The sequence below is a fragment of the Pseudomyrmex gracilis genome, unplaced genomic scaffold, assembly GCF_002006095.1.
Source record: "Pseudomyrmex gracilis isolate BER0280 unplaced genomic scaffold, ASM200609v1 scaffold_155, whole genome shotgun sequence".
NCBI classification, from domain to species: domain Eukaryota; kingdom Metazoa; phylum Arthropoda; class Insecta; order Hymenoptera; family Formicidae; genus Pseudomyrmex; species Pseudomyrmex gracilis.
Window position 1 is genome coordinate 239,385 of NW_018020739.1, and position 18,242 is coordinate 257,626.

The following is an 18,242-nucleotide window of genomic DNA, read 5'->3' on the forward strand; positions in this document are numbered from 1 at the left end:
ACAGACACTTACAATGTGTTCGCGTGCCTTCTTTGCTTTCTTTCGTGATATGTTTCCCCCGAACAAACTTTTCAACTTTACTCGTGTTTGAGCATTTCGTGGAAAATGTCTTTTGTCCTTACTTTTCCGTTGCATATTTAAAGAGTGTAATTGTATATGTGAAGAAAGAGACACGCGTTTTTCACTATTCGTAAAATTATATAGCTGTAACTTCTCATGTGATACAAAAGAAATATGTATATTTAACGTGCAATGATTGGTATCATCTACCAATAACGTACTGTTCAGTGATCCACTCGCGAGTAAACTGTAGTGTTGGTGAATTTATTTGACAAACATAGTGCGCGCGCGCGATTAAGGTTTGAAGCGTTTTTTTTTGCATCTTTGAAAAATGCGAATGACCACGCTAAGCCGCGCAGTTACATTGGGCCTGCACGTTTACGGCGTCTGGCCTTACGTACCATCTACCATATTGTTCCGATTCTACTGGATCGTGACGCTCATCGTGACTCACGTTTTTCAATATCGATATTTGATAATAAATGTTCATGCAGACAACATTTCCCAATTTATGGACGGAATGAGTAGCACACTGGCATCTACTTTGCTTTTCATCAAACTCGTTATTTTGTGGGTCAAGCAACGGTAAGATGTGTTTGCACAAAAATGACGTGTGTGCAGCTTTAATTTTTAAAATCAGCACTTAGAAGAAAATTTTATATTGGAGATCATCTTAGATCGTGTCTTCATATGATATTTAGTTACTATAACAGATCGTATAGAATCTTAATATGAACTTGAGATGATCTTGAATATACACTCGAACTATGAATAAGCTGATCAAAATAGTAGATACAAATGAAACCAATAAATCTGATTTACACATAGAATATTTTTCGATATCTTACAAATGATGACTACGGATTGGCAAGACTACAACTCGAATCACCATAGTTCACGCGTGCTGACGAATACGGCGAATCTGGCATGCCGCACTTCGACGTGGATCATCGGCATACAAGTGGCTTCCGTAACTTTTTATAGTGCCGGTGTTCTCGCGGCTAACGTAGCTAATCCTGAGAGAATAGAACCGCACACGCGAGAACTTATTTTCAAAATGGCGTTGCCTTTTAATATTAGTACGGAAGTCAAATACGTTATAATTCAGTCAGTTGAATTTTATCATCTGTTGTCGCTAAGCTACGGCATGGCAATTGTAAATTTATTTCTAATAACTTTGGTAAGTATATAATGCAACTTTTATGCGACGTATTTGTGAGTTTTGAATAAAAAAACCTGTAAATATCAAAGAAAAAAAAATTTGAAAATTGTTAGACGTTTAAGTTACTTAGTGTAGTTGTAATTTTGGTACAAATCTATGTATTGTAATTTTGAAATTGTTAAAATATACGTATAACTTAAAGTATATAAGTTTAGTATGTTGTTTCAATTTTTTGAACAAGTAAAAAACAGGATTTTGTGTTCCCGAAGATCATCAAATTGTAAACTTCAGATACTTCATGTCGGTGGCCAAATCGACATTCTTTGTGAATGGTTGACAAATGCTTTCTCCAGAAATGTGCCACGTTCATCAAAAAAGATCACAATGCGATCAATAATCACAAAGCATCAGCAGATTATTTTATTTGCAGAAAATGTTGAAAATCTCTACACGTACATTGCGCTAATGCTGATTGTATCAGACACGCTCATTATATGTTGTTTAGGATTTGTTATTGCTATCGTAAGTAACTGCAATAAAAATAAGTCTTAAGATATTGAGTTTAATCGAAATAATGTCAATAACTGTTAAGGCGTTTCGCTTTTACAATGTCAAAATCCAAGATGTTACAATAGTGTTTTAATATAAGAGATTCTTAGTAAGATAGCTATTCTGGTTCGCATTTGAAAAGTACTAAACTGCTAGTATTCGGAACTTTTAGTCTCTTGATGCGCCCGATGTTGCTACAATTTTAGTCAAGTCTATATTATTTTACATCGCGATGAATCTTGAAGCTTTTATATATTGTTTTGCTGGCGAATATTTAAGCGAAAAGGTAAGCTTTATCATATCAGTATTTATTATTTTTAGTAATCATCAAACATAATGAATTCTATTTACAGAGTAAGATGATCGGACATGCAGCGTACAATTCTGTTTGGTATGACTGTCCAACTACGGAGAAACGAATTATATTGTTTGTTATTATAAGATCACAAAAAACATTGACGATCACGAGCGGAAGAATCATGGTCTTGTCGTTGGAACGATTTACTAGCGTAAGTTCATAAATGTAAAAAAAAGTTTTTTAAGTAGTAATAATTTCAATAACTTTGTAGACCTTTGTATTGTATATGGTGTACATAGTATATATGTATATGTCTTTTTCTCGTCTGATAGATAGAAATATTTATACTACAAGTACATAGCATTTTTAACATTGCAGGTTATAAAAGCATCGGCGTCGTACATTTCAGTCCTATTAGCAATGTACTGAAATCCAAAAATAGTAGAAGACAAGTGAAAAACTAGATTTAATTATCCTAATAAAAAATAAGATTTTATATATATATATATATATATATACACAACGCTTATCTAATTTTATTTGTTGAAAGTAACCGGACTTATTTGGTAAAAAAAAAAAAAAATAGCACGTAAATGTAAGATTTGAAACACAAAAATGCAAAGTAGGGATAGATATCATTTTTTTATAAGAAAATAACGGATTGTGCTACACCAACTACACTCGGCCTTTGTGACAATATTCAATTTTTCTTAAATAAGATAGGAAGATGCAGAGTAGTAGTTTTTCTTATCTCTTTATTATAATTAGTGCAAAAAATGCAAGATATTATTAAAAGCCTAAGATAGTTACCTCAAAGAAACAGTTATACACTCATAAGTTCAGTATTTTATTAAGTGTTTACGTAATTTTGATCGTCTTTGCGTTTATTACTTTGGAACTATCTGATCCGTACTCGTCGACAAAGCGAACTGTGATCTTCTCGTTATAGTCTTTCCCTTGCAACAGACACTTACAATGTGTTCGCGTGCCTTCTTTGCTTTCTTTCGTGATATGTTTCCCCCGAACAAACTTTTCAACTTTACTCGTGTTTGAGCATTTCGTGGAAAATGTCTTTTGTCCTTACTTTTCCGTTGCATATTTAAAGAGTGTAATTGCATACGTGAGGAAAAAAACACGCGTTTTTCACTATTCGTAAAATTATATAGCTGTAACTTCTCATGTGATACAAAAGAAATATGTATATTTAACGTGCAATGATTGGTATCATCTACCGATGACGTACTGTTCGGTGATCCACTCGCAAGTAAACTGTAGTGTTGGTGAATTTATTTGACAAACATAGTGCGCGCGCGCGATTAAGATTTGAAGCGATTTTTTTTGTATCTTTGAAAAATGCGAATGACCACGCTAAGCCGCGCAGTTACATTGGGCCTGCACGTTTACGGCGTCTGGCCTTACGTACCGTCTACCATATTGTTCCGATTCTACTGGATCGTGATGCTCAGCACGGCTCACGTTTTTCAATATCGATATTTGATAATAAATGTTCATACAGACGACTTTTCCCAAGTTATAGACGGAATGAGTAGCACACTGGCGTCTACTTTGCTTTTTATCAAACTCGTTATTTTATGGATCAATCAACGGTAAGATGTGCTTGTAAAAAAGTTGGCGTGTGTGCAGCTCCGAGTGTTTAATTCGACAGTTATAGGAAGATTTTATATTGAGGATCATCTTATATTGTGGCTTTATATGATATTTAGTTACTATAACAAATCGTACAGGATCTTAAGATGAACTTGAGATGATCTTAAATATGAAATCGAACTATAAATAAACTGGTCAAAGTAGTGGACAAAAATGAAAACAATAATCTGATTTTTCACTTAGAATATTTTTCGATATCGTACAAATTATGACTACGGATTGGCAAGACTACAACTCGAACTACTATAGTTCTCACGTGTTGACAAATACAGCAAATCTTGCACGCTGCACTTCGAGGTGGATTATCGGCTTGCAAGTGGCTGCCATAATTTTTTACAGTACCGGTGTTCTTGCCGCTAACGTAATTAATCCTGAGAAGATAGAACCGCACGCGCGAGAACTTATTCTCAAGATGGCTTTGCCTTTTAACATTAGTACGGAATCTATTTACTTGATGGTTCAGTCAGTTCAATTTTATCATTTGCTGTTGCTAGGTTTCGGCATGACAATCGTTAATTCATTTTTACTCACTTTGGTAAGTGTATAATGCACCTCGTACGCGACATTTCTGTAAGTTCCAAATAAAAAATCTTGTAAACATCAATCAAAAAAAAAACAATTTGAAAATTGTTAGACGTTTAAGTTACTAAGTGTAGTTGTAATTTTGTTACAAATCTATATATTGTTATTTCGGAATTGTTAAAATATACGTGTAACTAGGTTTGTATATCTTTTTAATTTTTTGAACAAGTAAACAACGGGATTTTATGTTCCCGAAGATCATCAAATTGTAAACTTCAGATACTTCACGTCGGTGGCCAAATCGACATTCTTTGTGAATGGTTGACAAACGCTTTCTCCAGAAATGTACCACGTTCATCAGAAGAGATCACAATGCGATCAATAATCACAAAGCATCAGCAGATTATTTTATTTGCAGAAAATGTTGAAAATCTCTTCACGTACATAGCGCTAATGCTGCTTGTATCAGACACGTTTATCATATGTTGCTTAGGATTTGGTATTGTTATCGTAAGTAACTGCAATAAAAATAAGTCTTAAGATATTGAGTTTAATTGAAACAATGTCAATAACTGTTATGGCGTTTCGCTTTTACAATGTCAAAATCCAAGATGGTTACAATAGTGTCAAGAAGTTTTAATATAAGAGATACTTAATATAAGATAGCTGTTTTTGTTCGTATTTGAAAATTACTAAACTGGTAGTATTCGGAACTTTTAGTCTCTTGATGCGCCCGATGTTGCTACAATTTTAGTTAAGTCTATATTATTTTACATCACGATGAATCTTGAAGCTTTTATATATTGTTTCGCTGGCGAATATTTGAGCGCCAAGGTGAGCTTTGTTACGTCAGTCTGATATCAGGATTTATCATCTTTAACTAATCAATAAATTTTTTTTTTAGAGTAAGATGATCGGTCATGCAGCGTACGATTCTGTTTGGTATGAGTGTTCGATCATGAATAGTCGAAGTATATTGGTCGTTATTTTAAGATCACAGAAAACATTGACAATCACAAGCGGAAAGATGATGGACTTGTCGTTAGAACGTTTTGCTACTGTAACATTATTAAATTGGCATTATTTTTCAGTAGTATACATTTTAATGTTTTTGCAGACTGTATTTACATTTTTTGCACTTCTTATATATAACTTTTCCTCTCCCTCTTGTGTATACGCTATAAATATTTATATTAGATATAAATATTTTTACTATTTATAGTATATTACAAGAGCATTTTTAAAATTGCAGGTTATAAAAGCATCGGCGTCATACATATCGGTGCTCTTAGCAATGTACTGAAAAATCCAACTATAAAATTAGTAGAGGCAATTGTGGAAAAATGAAGTTAATTACTTTAACATAAAAGAAGATGTTTTACACAATACTTTCTAGTGTCATTTGTTGTTAATAATTAAAATTGTGTGATCGAAAGGATGATATATTTTATCACGTAAATGTCACATTTAAAAAACATGGAAAGAGTATTATATGCAAAGTGAGAGCATTAATCTATTTTGTTTCAACAAATTTTAGTGTGGTAATATACAAAATTTTTGTTTTACAATAAGAAGATTGTTACACTATTTCTCTTGATATTTCGGAGAAGAAGAGGAAAAGTGCGCGTAAAAACATAAATTTTTTATCTCTCTGTGGCAAGTGTTCCAGTACATATGTCACATTCGGCTCTCGCGTGTGGGACGACTATCTGCAACGCAAACTATGATTTTAGCTAAGATATAGTTTGCGCACAATACAGAACACCGCATCGAAACACATTTGCGTGATATATTTGTATTTCTTTTCTTTCTCAACAACAAAACTTTTCCTCGTGTCGAGCGCGAGTAGAGAAAACCGCACTCTCAAACTCGCAGTTTGTTGCATTTTTAAATCGTATCCGCAACGGTATTGGTCAGAAACGCAACTCAAAAAGAAAGAAACACTCACTTGCTTTTCATGTTTTTCCGACAACTTTGCTCAGATTGTTGCGCGTGGGTTGCAATTTCTTCAAAGTTTGTGTTCTGTGGTTGGGAGAATAGTTAATGAGTGTTTTTCCGATTGGTCGATGTTTCGCGATCTAGGGGCTGCTATACGTTTAGCTACGTTGCGCAACTCCTCCCCTTTGGATTTCGCAGCAAACACGGAGTTCTTTGACGCATTTCCCTATATGTTCTTCGAGTGAATATACAGACGAGTTAGTAAAGTATTGAAGATCGGTGTTTGCGTTTGCGGCATCTTTACCGTCAACTATGTTGATTATTTGGAAGTGTGATGCTCAAGGAATTTCCAGTATCAGTATGTACTACTATACTTATCTATAATTCTTACAATACTAAAATCTAATTAAAAAAAACGAATAACCACTATAAGTAGAACAAATATAAATCTTTCTTTGGAACACTTTGCAACACTACTAGCGTAAGATTTTTTAGTTTTTAAGTAACTTACGTTGTAAAGTTTCCTCCAGAACTCTCTGATTCATCTCACAACTGTTGCCAAAGCGAACTATGATCTTCGCGTTATAGTCTTCCCCACGCAACAAACACAATGTTCGCGTGCCTTCTTCGCTACGCGATATGTTTCCCTCGAACAAACTTTTTCAACTTTACTCGTGTTTGAGCATTTCGTGAAAACTGTTCTTTGTCCTTACTTTCCTCATTGCATATTTAAAGAGTGTAATTGCACACGTGAGGAAAAAAACGATTTTTTCACTATTCGTAAAATTATATAGCTGTAACTTCTCACGTGATACAACGGAAATATTATGTATATTTAATGTGCAATGATTGGTATCATCGACCGATGACGTACTGTTCGGTGATCCATTTGCGAGCAAACTGTAGTATTGGTGAATTTGACAAGCGTAGTGCGCGCCGACGAAAAAGCCTCGAAGCTTTTTTTTCTCTTGAAAAAAAGATGCGGATGACTACGCTGAGCCGCGCAGTTACATTTGGTCTGCACGTTTTTGGCGTCTGGCCTTACGTACCGTCTACCATATTATTTCGATTCTACTGGACCGTGATGCTCGGTATGATTCAAATTTTTCAGTACTGGTACTTGATAACGAACGTTCATACGGATGACTTTTCTCAATTCATGGACGGAGTGAGTTGCGTACTGGCGACTTCTTTGCTTTACATCAAACTCGTTATTTTGTGGTTCAATCAACGGTAAGCTGTGAAAAAATATACTATTAAGATTGCGTGTGCAAAACCGATTTTATAGGACAACAATTATAGTACGATTGTTCATTGGGAATCGTCTTGTGTTGTGTCTTCAGATCATTTTTAGCTACTAAAACAGATATTATTATATAGCACTTGAAGATGAACTTGGGATAATCTTAACTATAAAATGAAACTATATATGAACAAGCCGTCCGAACTAGACACAAACGCAAATAATAAATCTGATTGTTTCCATAGAATATTTTTCGATCTTTTGCAACTGATGATTACGGATTGGCACACCTACAACTCCAATCATCAAAGTTTACTTATGTTGACGAATACGGCAAATCTTGCACGCCGCGTTTCAATGTGGATCATCGGCATGCAAATGGCTTCCGTAACTTTTTACGGTATCGGTGTTCTCGCCGGTAACGTAAGTGATCCTGCCAGGATGGAACCGTACGCGCGAGAGCTTATTCTCAAAATGGCGTTTCCTTTCAACATTAGTACGGAGCCTCTTTACTTGACGATTCAGTCGATTCAATTTTATCATTTGTTATTCATAGGCTATGGCATGGCACTCGTAAATTCATTTCTAGTCACTTTGGTAAGTGTAGAACGTAACTGTTAACGCGATATATATTTGTAAGTTCTGAATTAAAAATTTTAGGTACCTCAGTGAAAGAAGAACAATGTGATAAGTTTACCGTGATAATTAAGCGCTTTAATTAATTATTTAGTCTAGTTGTAGTTTTTTCACAAACTTATATATTTTAATGCTGAAATGTTAAAATGTATGTATAAATAATGTAGTACTTTTTTTAACAATATTTTTGAACAATTAAAAAACTAAGATTTTTTATCTTACTGAAGATCATCAAGTGGTAAACTTCAGATACTTCATGTCAGTGGCCAAATCGACATTCTTTGTGAATGGTTGACAAACGCTTTCTCCAGAAAAATAACACATTCATCAGAAGAGATTTTAATGCGATCGATGATCAGAAAGCATCAACAGATTATTCTGTTTGCAGAAAATGTTGACAATCTTTACACCTATATTGCACTAATGATGCTTTTATCAGACACGCTCATCATATGTTGCTTAGGATTTATTATCGTTACCGTGAGTATTATCAATAAAAATAATGCTTGAGATATTGAGTTTGAGCAAATTGATGTCAATAACTAAGGCTTTTCGCTCCTATAATGTCAATATTCGAGATCAATACGGAAGTGTCAAGAAGCTTTGATGTAAGAATTAACTGTTATTGTTCGTATTTCAAAAGTATTAAACGGTTTGCACATTGAAATTTTAGTCTCTTAATGCGCCCGATGCTGCTACAATTTTAGTCAAGTCTGGATTATTTTACATCACGATAAATCTTGAAGCTTTTATATATTGTTTCGCTGGCGAATATTTGAGCGCTAAGGTAAGCTTTATCACGTCTCATATCAGAATTTATCATTCTTAATTAATCATTGAATTTGGTTTTAGAGTAAGATGATCGGACATGCAGCGTATCATTCTGTTTGGTATAACTGTTCGAATACGGAGAGTCGAATTATATTGTTCATTATTTTAAGATCACAGAAAACATTGACGATCACGAGCGGACGGATGATGGATTTGTCGTTGGAACGTTTTACTAGTGTAACAATATATAGTTGACATTGTTTCTAAGTAGTAGAACTTTTATTAATTCTACATATTGTATATATATACATATATATATTTGTCAGTTATATATGCATTTTTCTTGTATAGTAGCTATAAAATATTTATATTAGAGATACACAATAATACTATTTATAGTACAGAAGAATTTTTAACATTGCAGGTTGTAAAAGCATCGGCGTCGTATATGTCGGTGCTCTTAGCAATGAACTAAAAACCCTACTATAAAAATAATAGAGAACAATTGGAGAAATAGGTTTACTTACTTTAATAACAAATAAAATGAATTACACATTGCTTTTTTAATTTTATTTGTTGTGAGTAACTGGAAGTTTTTTGTCAAAGAAAAAGTGAGTATTTATCAAGTTGTTTTGTATAAGTTTTGTATGTATGTTTATGTACCAAAAAAGAATTCTGTTTTACACTAGAGAGACTAATACAGTCTAGTTTTCTTTTGATATTTCGATGGAAAAATATAAAAATACGCGCGTGGGAATGACGCGCACAAAATAAAACGGGCACTGATTCAATCGGACACACCAAGGAACGGACATATGACGAAAACAATCGGACACGGTTTCAATTGGACATGAATTGAAACGGACACACAACAGTCTCAAACGGACACAGTCTCAAACGAACTCATCCAGTAACGGACACATGATGGAGTCATTCGGACCCAGTTTCAATCGGACACACTAAACAACGAACACATGATGGACTCATTCGAATACAGTTTGAATCGAACAAAATTTTAATCGGACCCAATAAACAACAAAAATCCTACCTAATCCGAACTATGTCACTGTGAGCGTATATTGACAAGCAATGTACGATACATCGCGACAATTACATACAATCAAATGATTCAAAATGGTGATTTTTTCTATCTCTTAAAAATTATTTAAACAATTGTGAGATGATATTATTATTATAAACCAGTTACCTTAAAATAAAAATACCTTTATAAATTTACTTATATAGAATGTTTTTTAAAGTGCTTTGATCGCCTTTGCGTTTATTGTCTTCAGACTCTCCGATTCATTTAACAACCGTTGACAAAGCGAACTGTGATTTTCACGTTATAGTATTTTCCTCGCAAGAGACACTTACCATATGTTCGCGTGCTTTCATCGCGATATGTTTCCCTCGAACAAACTTTTCAACTTTACTCGTGTTTGAGCATTTCGTGAAAACTGCTCTTTTTCCTTACTTTTCTCGTTGCATATTTAAAGAGTGTAATTGCATACGTGAAGAAAAAGACACGCGTTTTCACTATTCGTAAAATTATATAGCTGTAACTTCTCATGTGATACAACGGAAATATGTATATTTAACGTGCAATGATTGGTATCATAGACCGATGACGTACTGTTCGTTGATCCACCCGCAAGCGAGCTTTAGTTTTGGTGAATTTATATGACAAAGCGTAGTGCGCGCGCGCAATTGAGCTTTGAAACGTTTTTTCGTATCTTCGAAAGATGCGGATGACCACGTTAAGCCGCGGAGTTACATTGGGTCTGCACGTTTTCGGCGTCTGGCCTTACGTACCGTCTACCATATTGTTCCGCTTCTACTGGGTCGTGATGCTCAGTATAATTCAGGTTTTCCAGTACTGGTACTTGATAACGAACGTTCATACGGACGACTTTTCCCAATTCATGGACGGAGTGAGTTGCGTACTAGCATGTTCTCTGCTTTACATCAAACTCATTATTTTGTGGGTTAATCAACGGTAAGCTGAGCTTATGGAAAAGATAATGTTGAAGTAGAGTGTACAAAACATTTATAGTGAGATTTTTCATTGAAAATCGTCTTGGGTTATATTTTCATATGATCTGTAGTCACTAAAACAGATTGTGCATCATCTTAAGATAAATTTGGGATGATCCTGAAATCGGACTATGAATAAACCGTCAGAAGTAATAGACAAATGCAAACAATAAATCTGATTTTTTACTTAGAATATTTTTCGATATCTTACAAATGATGACCACGGATTGGCGAGACTACAATTCGAATTACCATAGTTCACGTGTGCTGACGAATACGGCGAATCTGGCACATCGCACTTCGACGTGGATCATCGGCATGCAAGTGGCTTCCGTAACTTTTTACAGTGCCGGTGTTCTCGCCGCTAACGTAGCTAATCCCGAGAGGATAGAACCGCACTCGCGAGAACTTATTCTCAAAATGGCGTTGCCTTTTAACATTAGTACGGAATCTCTTTACTTTACGATTCAATCGGTTCAATTTTATCATTTGCTTGTGCTAGGCTATGGCATGACAATCGTAAATTCATTTCTAGTCACTTTGGTAAGTGTATACTGCAACTGTTATAGAACATATATCTGTAAGTTCTGAATTAAAAATCTTGTGACCATCAATGAAAAAAGAACAATGACAAGCGCTTAGAAAGCTACTTAGTTTAGTTATACTTTTTTTACAAAGTATGTATACTTATCATATTTTAAGGGTGAACTATTAAACTGTATGTATAAATAATGTATATATTAATATTTTCAATTTTTTCAACAATTAAAAAACTGGCATTTTATCTTACTAAAGATCATCAAGTGGTAAACTTCAGATACTTCATGTCGGTGGCCAAATCGACATTCTTTGTGACTGGTTGACAAACGTTTTCTCCAGAAATATAACACATTCGTCAAAAGAGATTACAATGAGATCAATTATCAGAAAGCATCAGCAGATTATTCTATTTGCCAAAAAGATTGAAAATCTCTACATGTATATAGCACTAACGATGCTTTTATCAGACACGCTCATCATATGTTGCGTAGGATTTATTATCGTTACCGTGAGTACCGTCAATAAAAATAATGCTTGAGATATTGAGTTTGAGCGAAATAATGTCACAAGAACTGTTAAGGCTTCTCGCTTCTATGATGTCAAAATCGGAGATAATTACGAAGTGTCGAGAAGCTTTAATGTAAGAAAAAACTGTTACTCTGTTTATATTTTGGAAGTATTAAACTGTTCGCACATTAAAATTTTAGTCTCTTGATGCGCCCGATGCTGCTACAATTTTAGTCAAGTCTGGATTATTTTATATCACGATAAATCTTGAAGCTTTTATCTATTGTTTTGCTGGCGAATATTTGAGAGCCAAGGTGAGCTTTATCACGTCTCATATCAGGATTTGTCATCTTTACTTAATTATTGAATTGTATTTTCAGAGTAAGATGATTGGACATGCAGCGTACGATTCTGTTTGGTATGACTGTCCGACAACGGAGAGTCGAAACATATTGTTTGTTATCGTAAGATCACAGAAAACATTGACGATCACGAGCGGACGGATGATGGATTTGTCGTTGGAACGTTTTACTAGTGTACCAGTATAAATTTGATTATTTTTCTAAGTAGTAAATTTTGTAATGTTTTTGCATTGTACATACATTTTTTTCACATTTTATATATATTTATATATGTATCTTTTTTTCTTTCATGTATAAGCTAGTAATTTATACTAGAGATACAAATAGGTATACTATTTATAGTATAATGCAAGAGCATTTTAAATATTGCAGGTTATAAAAGCATCGGCGTCATACATATCGGTACTCTTAGCAATGTACTGAAACTTGACCATAAAAGTAATTAAGGTAACTAGAGAAATGGATTATATTACTCTAATAAAAAATACTATGTTTTAAACAACGCTCTTCTAATTTTACTTGTTGTGAGTAACTAAACTTATGTGATTAAAGAGAAGATATATATTATCACATATACACGTAAGACTCAAAAAACAAAAACGTCAAGTGAAAGTGTTTATCTTTTTTTTTATCAATAAATTTTACAATTAGTCTATTTATTAACAAAAAAAAAAGATCTGTGGTGCGCTAAAAAGTTACATTATTGCTTTTTCTTAGTATCTCAGGGGAAAAGAAGAAAAGTACGCGTAGAGGGATGAATTTTTTATTTCTCTTTGTCAAGTGTTCCAGTATATATCGCTGTCACGCTCGTTTTTCGCGTGTGGAACGGCCACCTTGCAACACAAACTATGATCTTATCTTAGAAATACCAAATCGAAACAAACTCGCGCGATATATTTTCATCTTTTTTCTTTCTCAGCAACAACAAAACTTTTCACCCTCGTGTCGAGCGCGGATCGTGAAAACCCGCACTCGCGAACTCGCAGCTTGTTGCATTTTTAAATCGTATCCGCGATAGCATTGGTCGGAAACTCGATTCAAAAAGAAAGAGACTCCCTTGCTTTTCAAGTTTTTCCGACAACTTTGGTCGTCGCTGAGATTGTTGCGCGTGGTTTGCAACTTCTTCAAAGTTTACGTTGCGTGATCGGAAGAATATTTAATGAGTGGTTTTCCGATTGGTCGATGTTTTGCGATTTGGGTGGTTACTACGTTTGGGTACGTCGCGCGCGACTCCTCCCTCCGGATTTCACAGCTGATACGAAGTTCTTTTACGCACTCTTCTTTATAGTCTTCGGAAAGTATGAGGACGATTCAGTAAAATAGTGAAGATCGGTGTTCGCGCGTTTGCGGCATCTGGCCGTACATCTTTACCGTCAACTGTTGTATGTCAATTATTTTGGATTGTGAGCTCAAGTGTTACTTTCAGTATGTAATGATATACTTATCTATAATTGTCATATTTCTGAGGTCTTCAGAAAAAATGGATTATCATTACAAATCGAAATCGAATCATGGATTTTCTTTTGGAACGATTCTTACTAGCGTGCATAAGGTTCTATAATTTGTAAGTATACTACGTTTTTTAGTTTTCTGTAAAACAATTCGTAATTTAAATTTGAGGAACTCTCCATAGTTCAATGTTCGTAAGTAGCTGCTACGATAAAACCGCAACGTGTGTAATAAAGCTGATGATAATTTTGAAAAATACACTTCATACATAGATTTAAATAAAATTGAGACATTCTTACATATTACAAAAAATACACGTATTAAATTTCAATTATATTTGATTTTTAACTTTTTCTTACACAAATATTACGCATATATATCTTGATGTTTCTGACATATGGATACTTACTTGTATTTTATCTAAACTTACCCGAATGTTTTACATCTTTCAAGAATATGAATTCTATGTGTGTATGCATTACTTATTACACGTTATGGCAGGAATTTCTTTCAGAAGTAAGAGATCGAGAAATGTCGAAAAGAAGAAACTTCGGTCTCTTTCCACCTTTATCTTTTTCTCAAAATCTTCTCGTTATCGAGAACCTTAAAACTTTTCTCATCACTAATCCGGTGCACGTGTGTTGGTTGAATTTTTCAAGAAAATAACGCGCTGCGCTACACAAGTTATCGGCTTTTCTGACAATACACAATGTTTATTGGATGAGATTGACTGATGCAAGTTGATGGTCTTTCTGTATTTTGAAGGGGTTACATATATTTGAAAACTTATGAGACAAAAGTAATAATATAAAATAATCAACTCAAAAAAAAAAAGAAAAAAATACATTTAAAAGTTTGGTCAGTTTTGCGTGTTTTTTTTTTTTATGTTCTTTGATTGACTTGCAATTATCGCCTTGAATTCTCTGATCAGACTCGCAACTGTCGTCGAAAGAGCGACCTGTGATTCTCGTGTTATAGTCTTTCCCTCGCAAGAGACACACTGTGTTGTTCGCGTGCATTCATTACTATCCTTTGCGATACATTTCCCTCCAACAAACTTTTTAACTTTACTCGTGTTTGAGCATTTCGTAAAAACTGCTCTTCGTCCTTACTTTCCTCGTTGCATATTTAAAGAGTGTAATTGCGTACGTGAGGAAAAAAACACGCTTTTTTCACTATACGTAAAATTATATAGCTGTAACTTTTCACGTGATACAACGGAAATATGTATATTTAACGTGCAATGCTTGGTGTCATTGACCGGTAACGTACTGCTTCTTGATACATCTGCGAGTAGATTTTTAGTATTGATGAATTTATTTGACAAGCGTAACGCGCGTCGGCGATTAGGCCTCGGAGCGTTTTTTTTGTTCGATTCGAAAGATGCGGATGGCCACGATGAGCCGCGCAGTTACATTGGGTTTACACGTTTTTGGCATCTGGCCTTACGTACCGTCTACCATATTGTTTCGATTCTATTGGATCGTGGTGTTCAGCACGATGCAGGTTTTTCAATACCGATACGTGATAGTGAACGTACATACGGACGACTTTTCGCAATTCATGGACGGAGTGAGTAGCGCACTGGCGTCTTCTCTGCTTTACATCAAACTCGTTATATTGTGGGTCAATCAACGGTAAGACGTGATTATGAAAAAACGATAATGTTAAGATCGCGTGTGCAAAACCGATTTTATAGAGCGACATTTATAGTAAGATTGTATATTGTGGATTATCTTGGGTTGTATCTTCAGATGATTTTTAGCCAATAAGACAAAGATAATTATACAGCATCTTAAAATGAACTTGGGATGATCTTGAATATGAAATTGTACTATGAATCCAAAAATTGACGAAGTAGTAGACACAAACTCAAACGTAAATCTGATAAATTTGATTGTTCACACAGAGTAGTTTTCGATCTATTGCAAATGATGACCACGGATTGGCAAGACTACAACTCGAATCGCCATAATTCAAGCGTGCTGATGAATACGACGAATCTTGCACGCCGCACTTCGACGTGGATCATCGGCATGCAAATGGCTTCTGTAACTTGTTACAGTATCGGTGTTCTCGCCGCTAACATAACTAATCCTGCGAGAATGGAACCGTACGCGCGAGAACTTATTCTCAAAATGGAGTTTCCTTTTAACATTAGTACGGAGTCTATTTACTTGACGGTACAATCGGTTCAGTTGTATCATCTGCTGTTGATAGGCTATTGCGTGGCAATCGTAAATTTATTTTTGGTCATTTTGGTAAGTACAACAGTTACACGACATATCTGTAAGTTCTGAATAAACATTCTTGTAACTATAAAAATAGATCATTTTAATAATTGTTAGAAATTTAATTTGTTCTAACCGTTACTTTAATATTAATTAATAATTGTTAAGCGCTTAAATTACGTAAGTTAGGTATAATTTTTATAAATCTATATATTTATGTATTATATATTTTATCTATATATTATATTTTAATATTAAAATGTTAAAAATGTATATATAAATAGAAGAGTATATAATTTCAATTTTTGGAACAAGTAAGAAACTTACTATTTTATCTTACCAAAGATCATCAAGTGGTAAACTTCAGATACTTCATGTCGGTGGCCAAATCGACATTCTTTGTGAATGGTTGACAAACGCTTTCTCCAGACATTTAACACATTTATCAGAAGAGATTACAATGCGCACAATAATCACAAAGCATCAGCAGATTATTTTATTTGCAGAAAATATTGAAAATCTCTACACGTACATTGCGCTAATGATACTTTTATCAGACACGTTCATCATATGTTGTTTAGGATTTATTATTGTTATCGTGAGTAATTTCAATAAAAATAATGCTTGTGGTAATGAGTTTAAGTTTAGGTAAAATGGTGTCACAATTACTGTTAAGACTTTTCGCTTCTATGAAGTCAAAATCAAAGATGGTTACGGAAGTGTCGGAAAACTTTAATATAAGAAATAGCTGTTGCTGTTTACATTTATGAATTGGTAATTTTTTTGTTTTGGAAATTGTAGTCTCTTGATGCGCCTAATGCTGCTGCAATTTTAGTCAAGTCTGTATTATTTTACATCACGGTGAATGTCGAAGCTTTTATATATTGTGTCGCTGGCGAATATTTAAGCGCTAAGGTAAGCTGTATCACTCTAGTCTCGCATCAGGATTTATTGTATGTCTAATTAATTTAAATTGAATTTTATTTTTAGAGTAAGATGATCGGACATGCAGCGTACCATTCTGTTTGGTATGATTATCCGACTACGGAGAGTCGAATTATAGTGTTCGTTATTTTAAGATCACAGAGAACACTGACAATCACGAGCGGAAAGGTCATGGACTTGTCATTGGAACGATTTACTAGTGTAATATTCTAATTTTGACATTTTTTCAAAGTAGTAAAACTTCTAGTGTGTGTGTGAAGACTGTATATACGATTTTTGCACATGTTATATACACATTGTTTCTTTTCTCGTGTGTTAGATAAATATTTATATTAGAAATACAATTATTTATACTGTATGTATTTTATCACGAGAGCAGTTTTAAAATTTGCAGGTTATAAAAGCATCGGTGTCGTACTTATCGGTTCTTTTAGCAATGTACTGAAACCCGACTATAAAAATAGTAGAACACAATTGTAGAAATAGATTTATATATAATTATTGTAATAAAAAATTTGTTTTAAACAACATTTTTTTAATGTTACTTGTTGTAAGTAACTAAAATTATCTAATCAAGAAGAAGATGTATTATCACGTAAATATTTATTGTTTCCAAAAACCGTAAAACTTCTCATATACTAATTTGGTGCACGTGTGCATGTGTGTGGTTTCTCGTTAAACTGAATTTTCCAAGAAAATAACGCGCTACGTTACACAAGTTATCGGCTTTTCTGACAGTACCCAATGTTTATTAAATGAGATCGAATGGTGCAAGTTGATGATTTTCTCTGTCTCTTGTATAGTTTGCTACAGCATAAATTTTATTTTGTATTCTTGAATTTTTCGCATTGAAGGTTTTTCTTTCTCTCTTTTTCTTTTTCATCGCACGTGTTATGGGTTTTTTTTCATTTCACTCGCAACGTCTTGCATTTTTGAGCATATAATTTTGCCGGTTTATTGCGATAAACAACGTCGAAAACGATAAAATTAAACCGAAAAGAAAACGGATTACGAGGAGTATTTCTGTTCTTTCAAATGTGCAGTTAAATATGTCTCTTACAATTAGTGTGTAATCACGTTTATTTTACGTAAAGAATAAGTAATGATCATATTTGAGAGAAAAAAAGAAAAAAAGAGAGATAACTTTGCTCGCAATATGGTTTCATAATGTTCTACCGCAATGTTGTTGATAAATTATTTTGTGATACGTTTTAAACATACAGCGCTCCGATGTTCGTTGCTTCATAAGTCGATAAAGATTTTTAGAAAAGTTCGGTTTTCGTAAATACAACAATGTAACCACATGACAATCACAAGAACTTATATC

The 18,242-nt window shown here is 34.0% G+C and overlaps 4 protein-coding genes across 4 annotated transcripts; all 4 read left to right on the forward strand.

The window, feature by feature from the left end:
• Positions 1-391: 391 nt before the first annotated feature.
• On the forward strand, positions 392-2,498 carry LOC109857314 (putative odorant receptor 92a). The gene is made up of 6 exons (XM_020433491.1): positions 392-645; positions 889-1,240; positions 1,514-1,744; positions 1,944-2,057; positions 2,125-2,280; positions 2,448-2,498. The coding sequence occupies exons 1-6, from the start codon at positions 392-394 to the stop codon at positions 2,496-2,498; spliced, it is 1,158 nt and encodes a 385-aa protein (XP_020289080.1).
• A 924-nt stretch (positions 2,499-3,422) lies between these two features.
• Positions 3,423-5,562, forward strand: LOC109857316 (odorant receptor 4-like). The gene is made up of 6 exons (XM_020433494.1): positions 3,423-3,676; positions 3,921-4,272; positions 4,539-4,769; positions 4,980-5,093; positions 5,164-5,319; positions 5,512-5,562. Exons 1-6 carry the CDS (start codon positions 3,423-3,425, stop codon positions 5,560-5,562), a joined length of 1,158 nt encoding a protein of 385 aa, XP_020289083.1.
• A 1,500-nt stretch (positions 5,563-7,062) lies between these two features.
• On the forward strand, positions 7,063-12,713 carry LOC109857342. The gene is made up of 12 exons (XM_020433527.1): positions 7,063-7,430; positions 7,686-8,037; positions 8,326-8,556; positions 8,750-8,863; positions 8,929-9,084; positions 9,272-9,310; positions 10,590-10,843; positions 11,073-11,424; positions 11,699-11,929; positions 12,129-12,242; positions 12,309-12,464; positions 12,663-12,713. Exons 1-12 carry the CDS (start codon positions 7,063-7,065, stop codon positions 12,711-12,713), a joined length of 2,418 nt encoding a protein of 805 aa, XP_020289116.1.
• A 2,336-nt stretch (positions 12,714-15,049) lies between these two features.
• On the forward strand, positions 15,050-17,360 carry LOC109857330 (odorant receptor 13a-like). Its single transcript, XM_020433513.1, has 7 exons — positions 15,050-15,073; positions 15,123-15,376; positions 15,649-16,000; positions 16,338-16,568; positions 16,772-16,885; positions 16,961-17,116; positions 17,310-17,360. The coding sequence occupies exons 1-7, from the start codon at positions 15,050-15,052 to the stop codon at positions 17,358-17,360; spliced, it is 1,182 nt and encodes a 393-aa protein (XP_020289102.1).
• Positions 17,361-18,242: the final 882 nt, after the last annotated feature.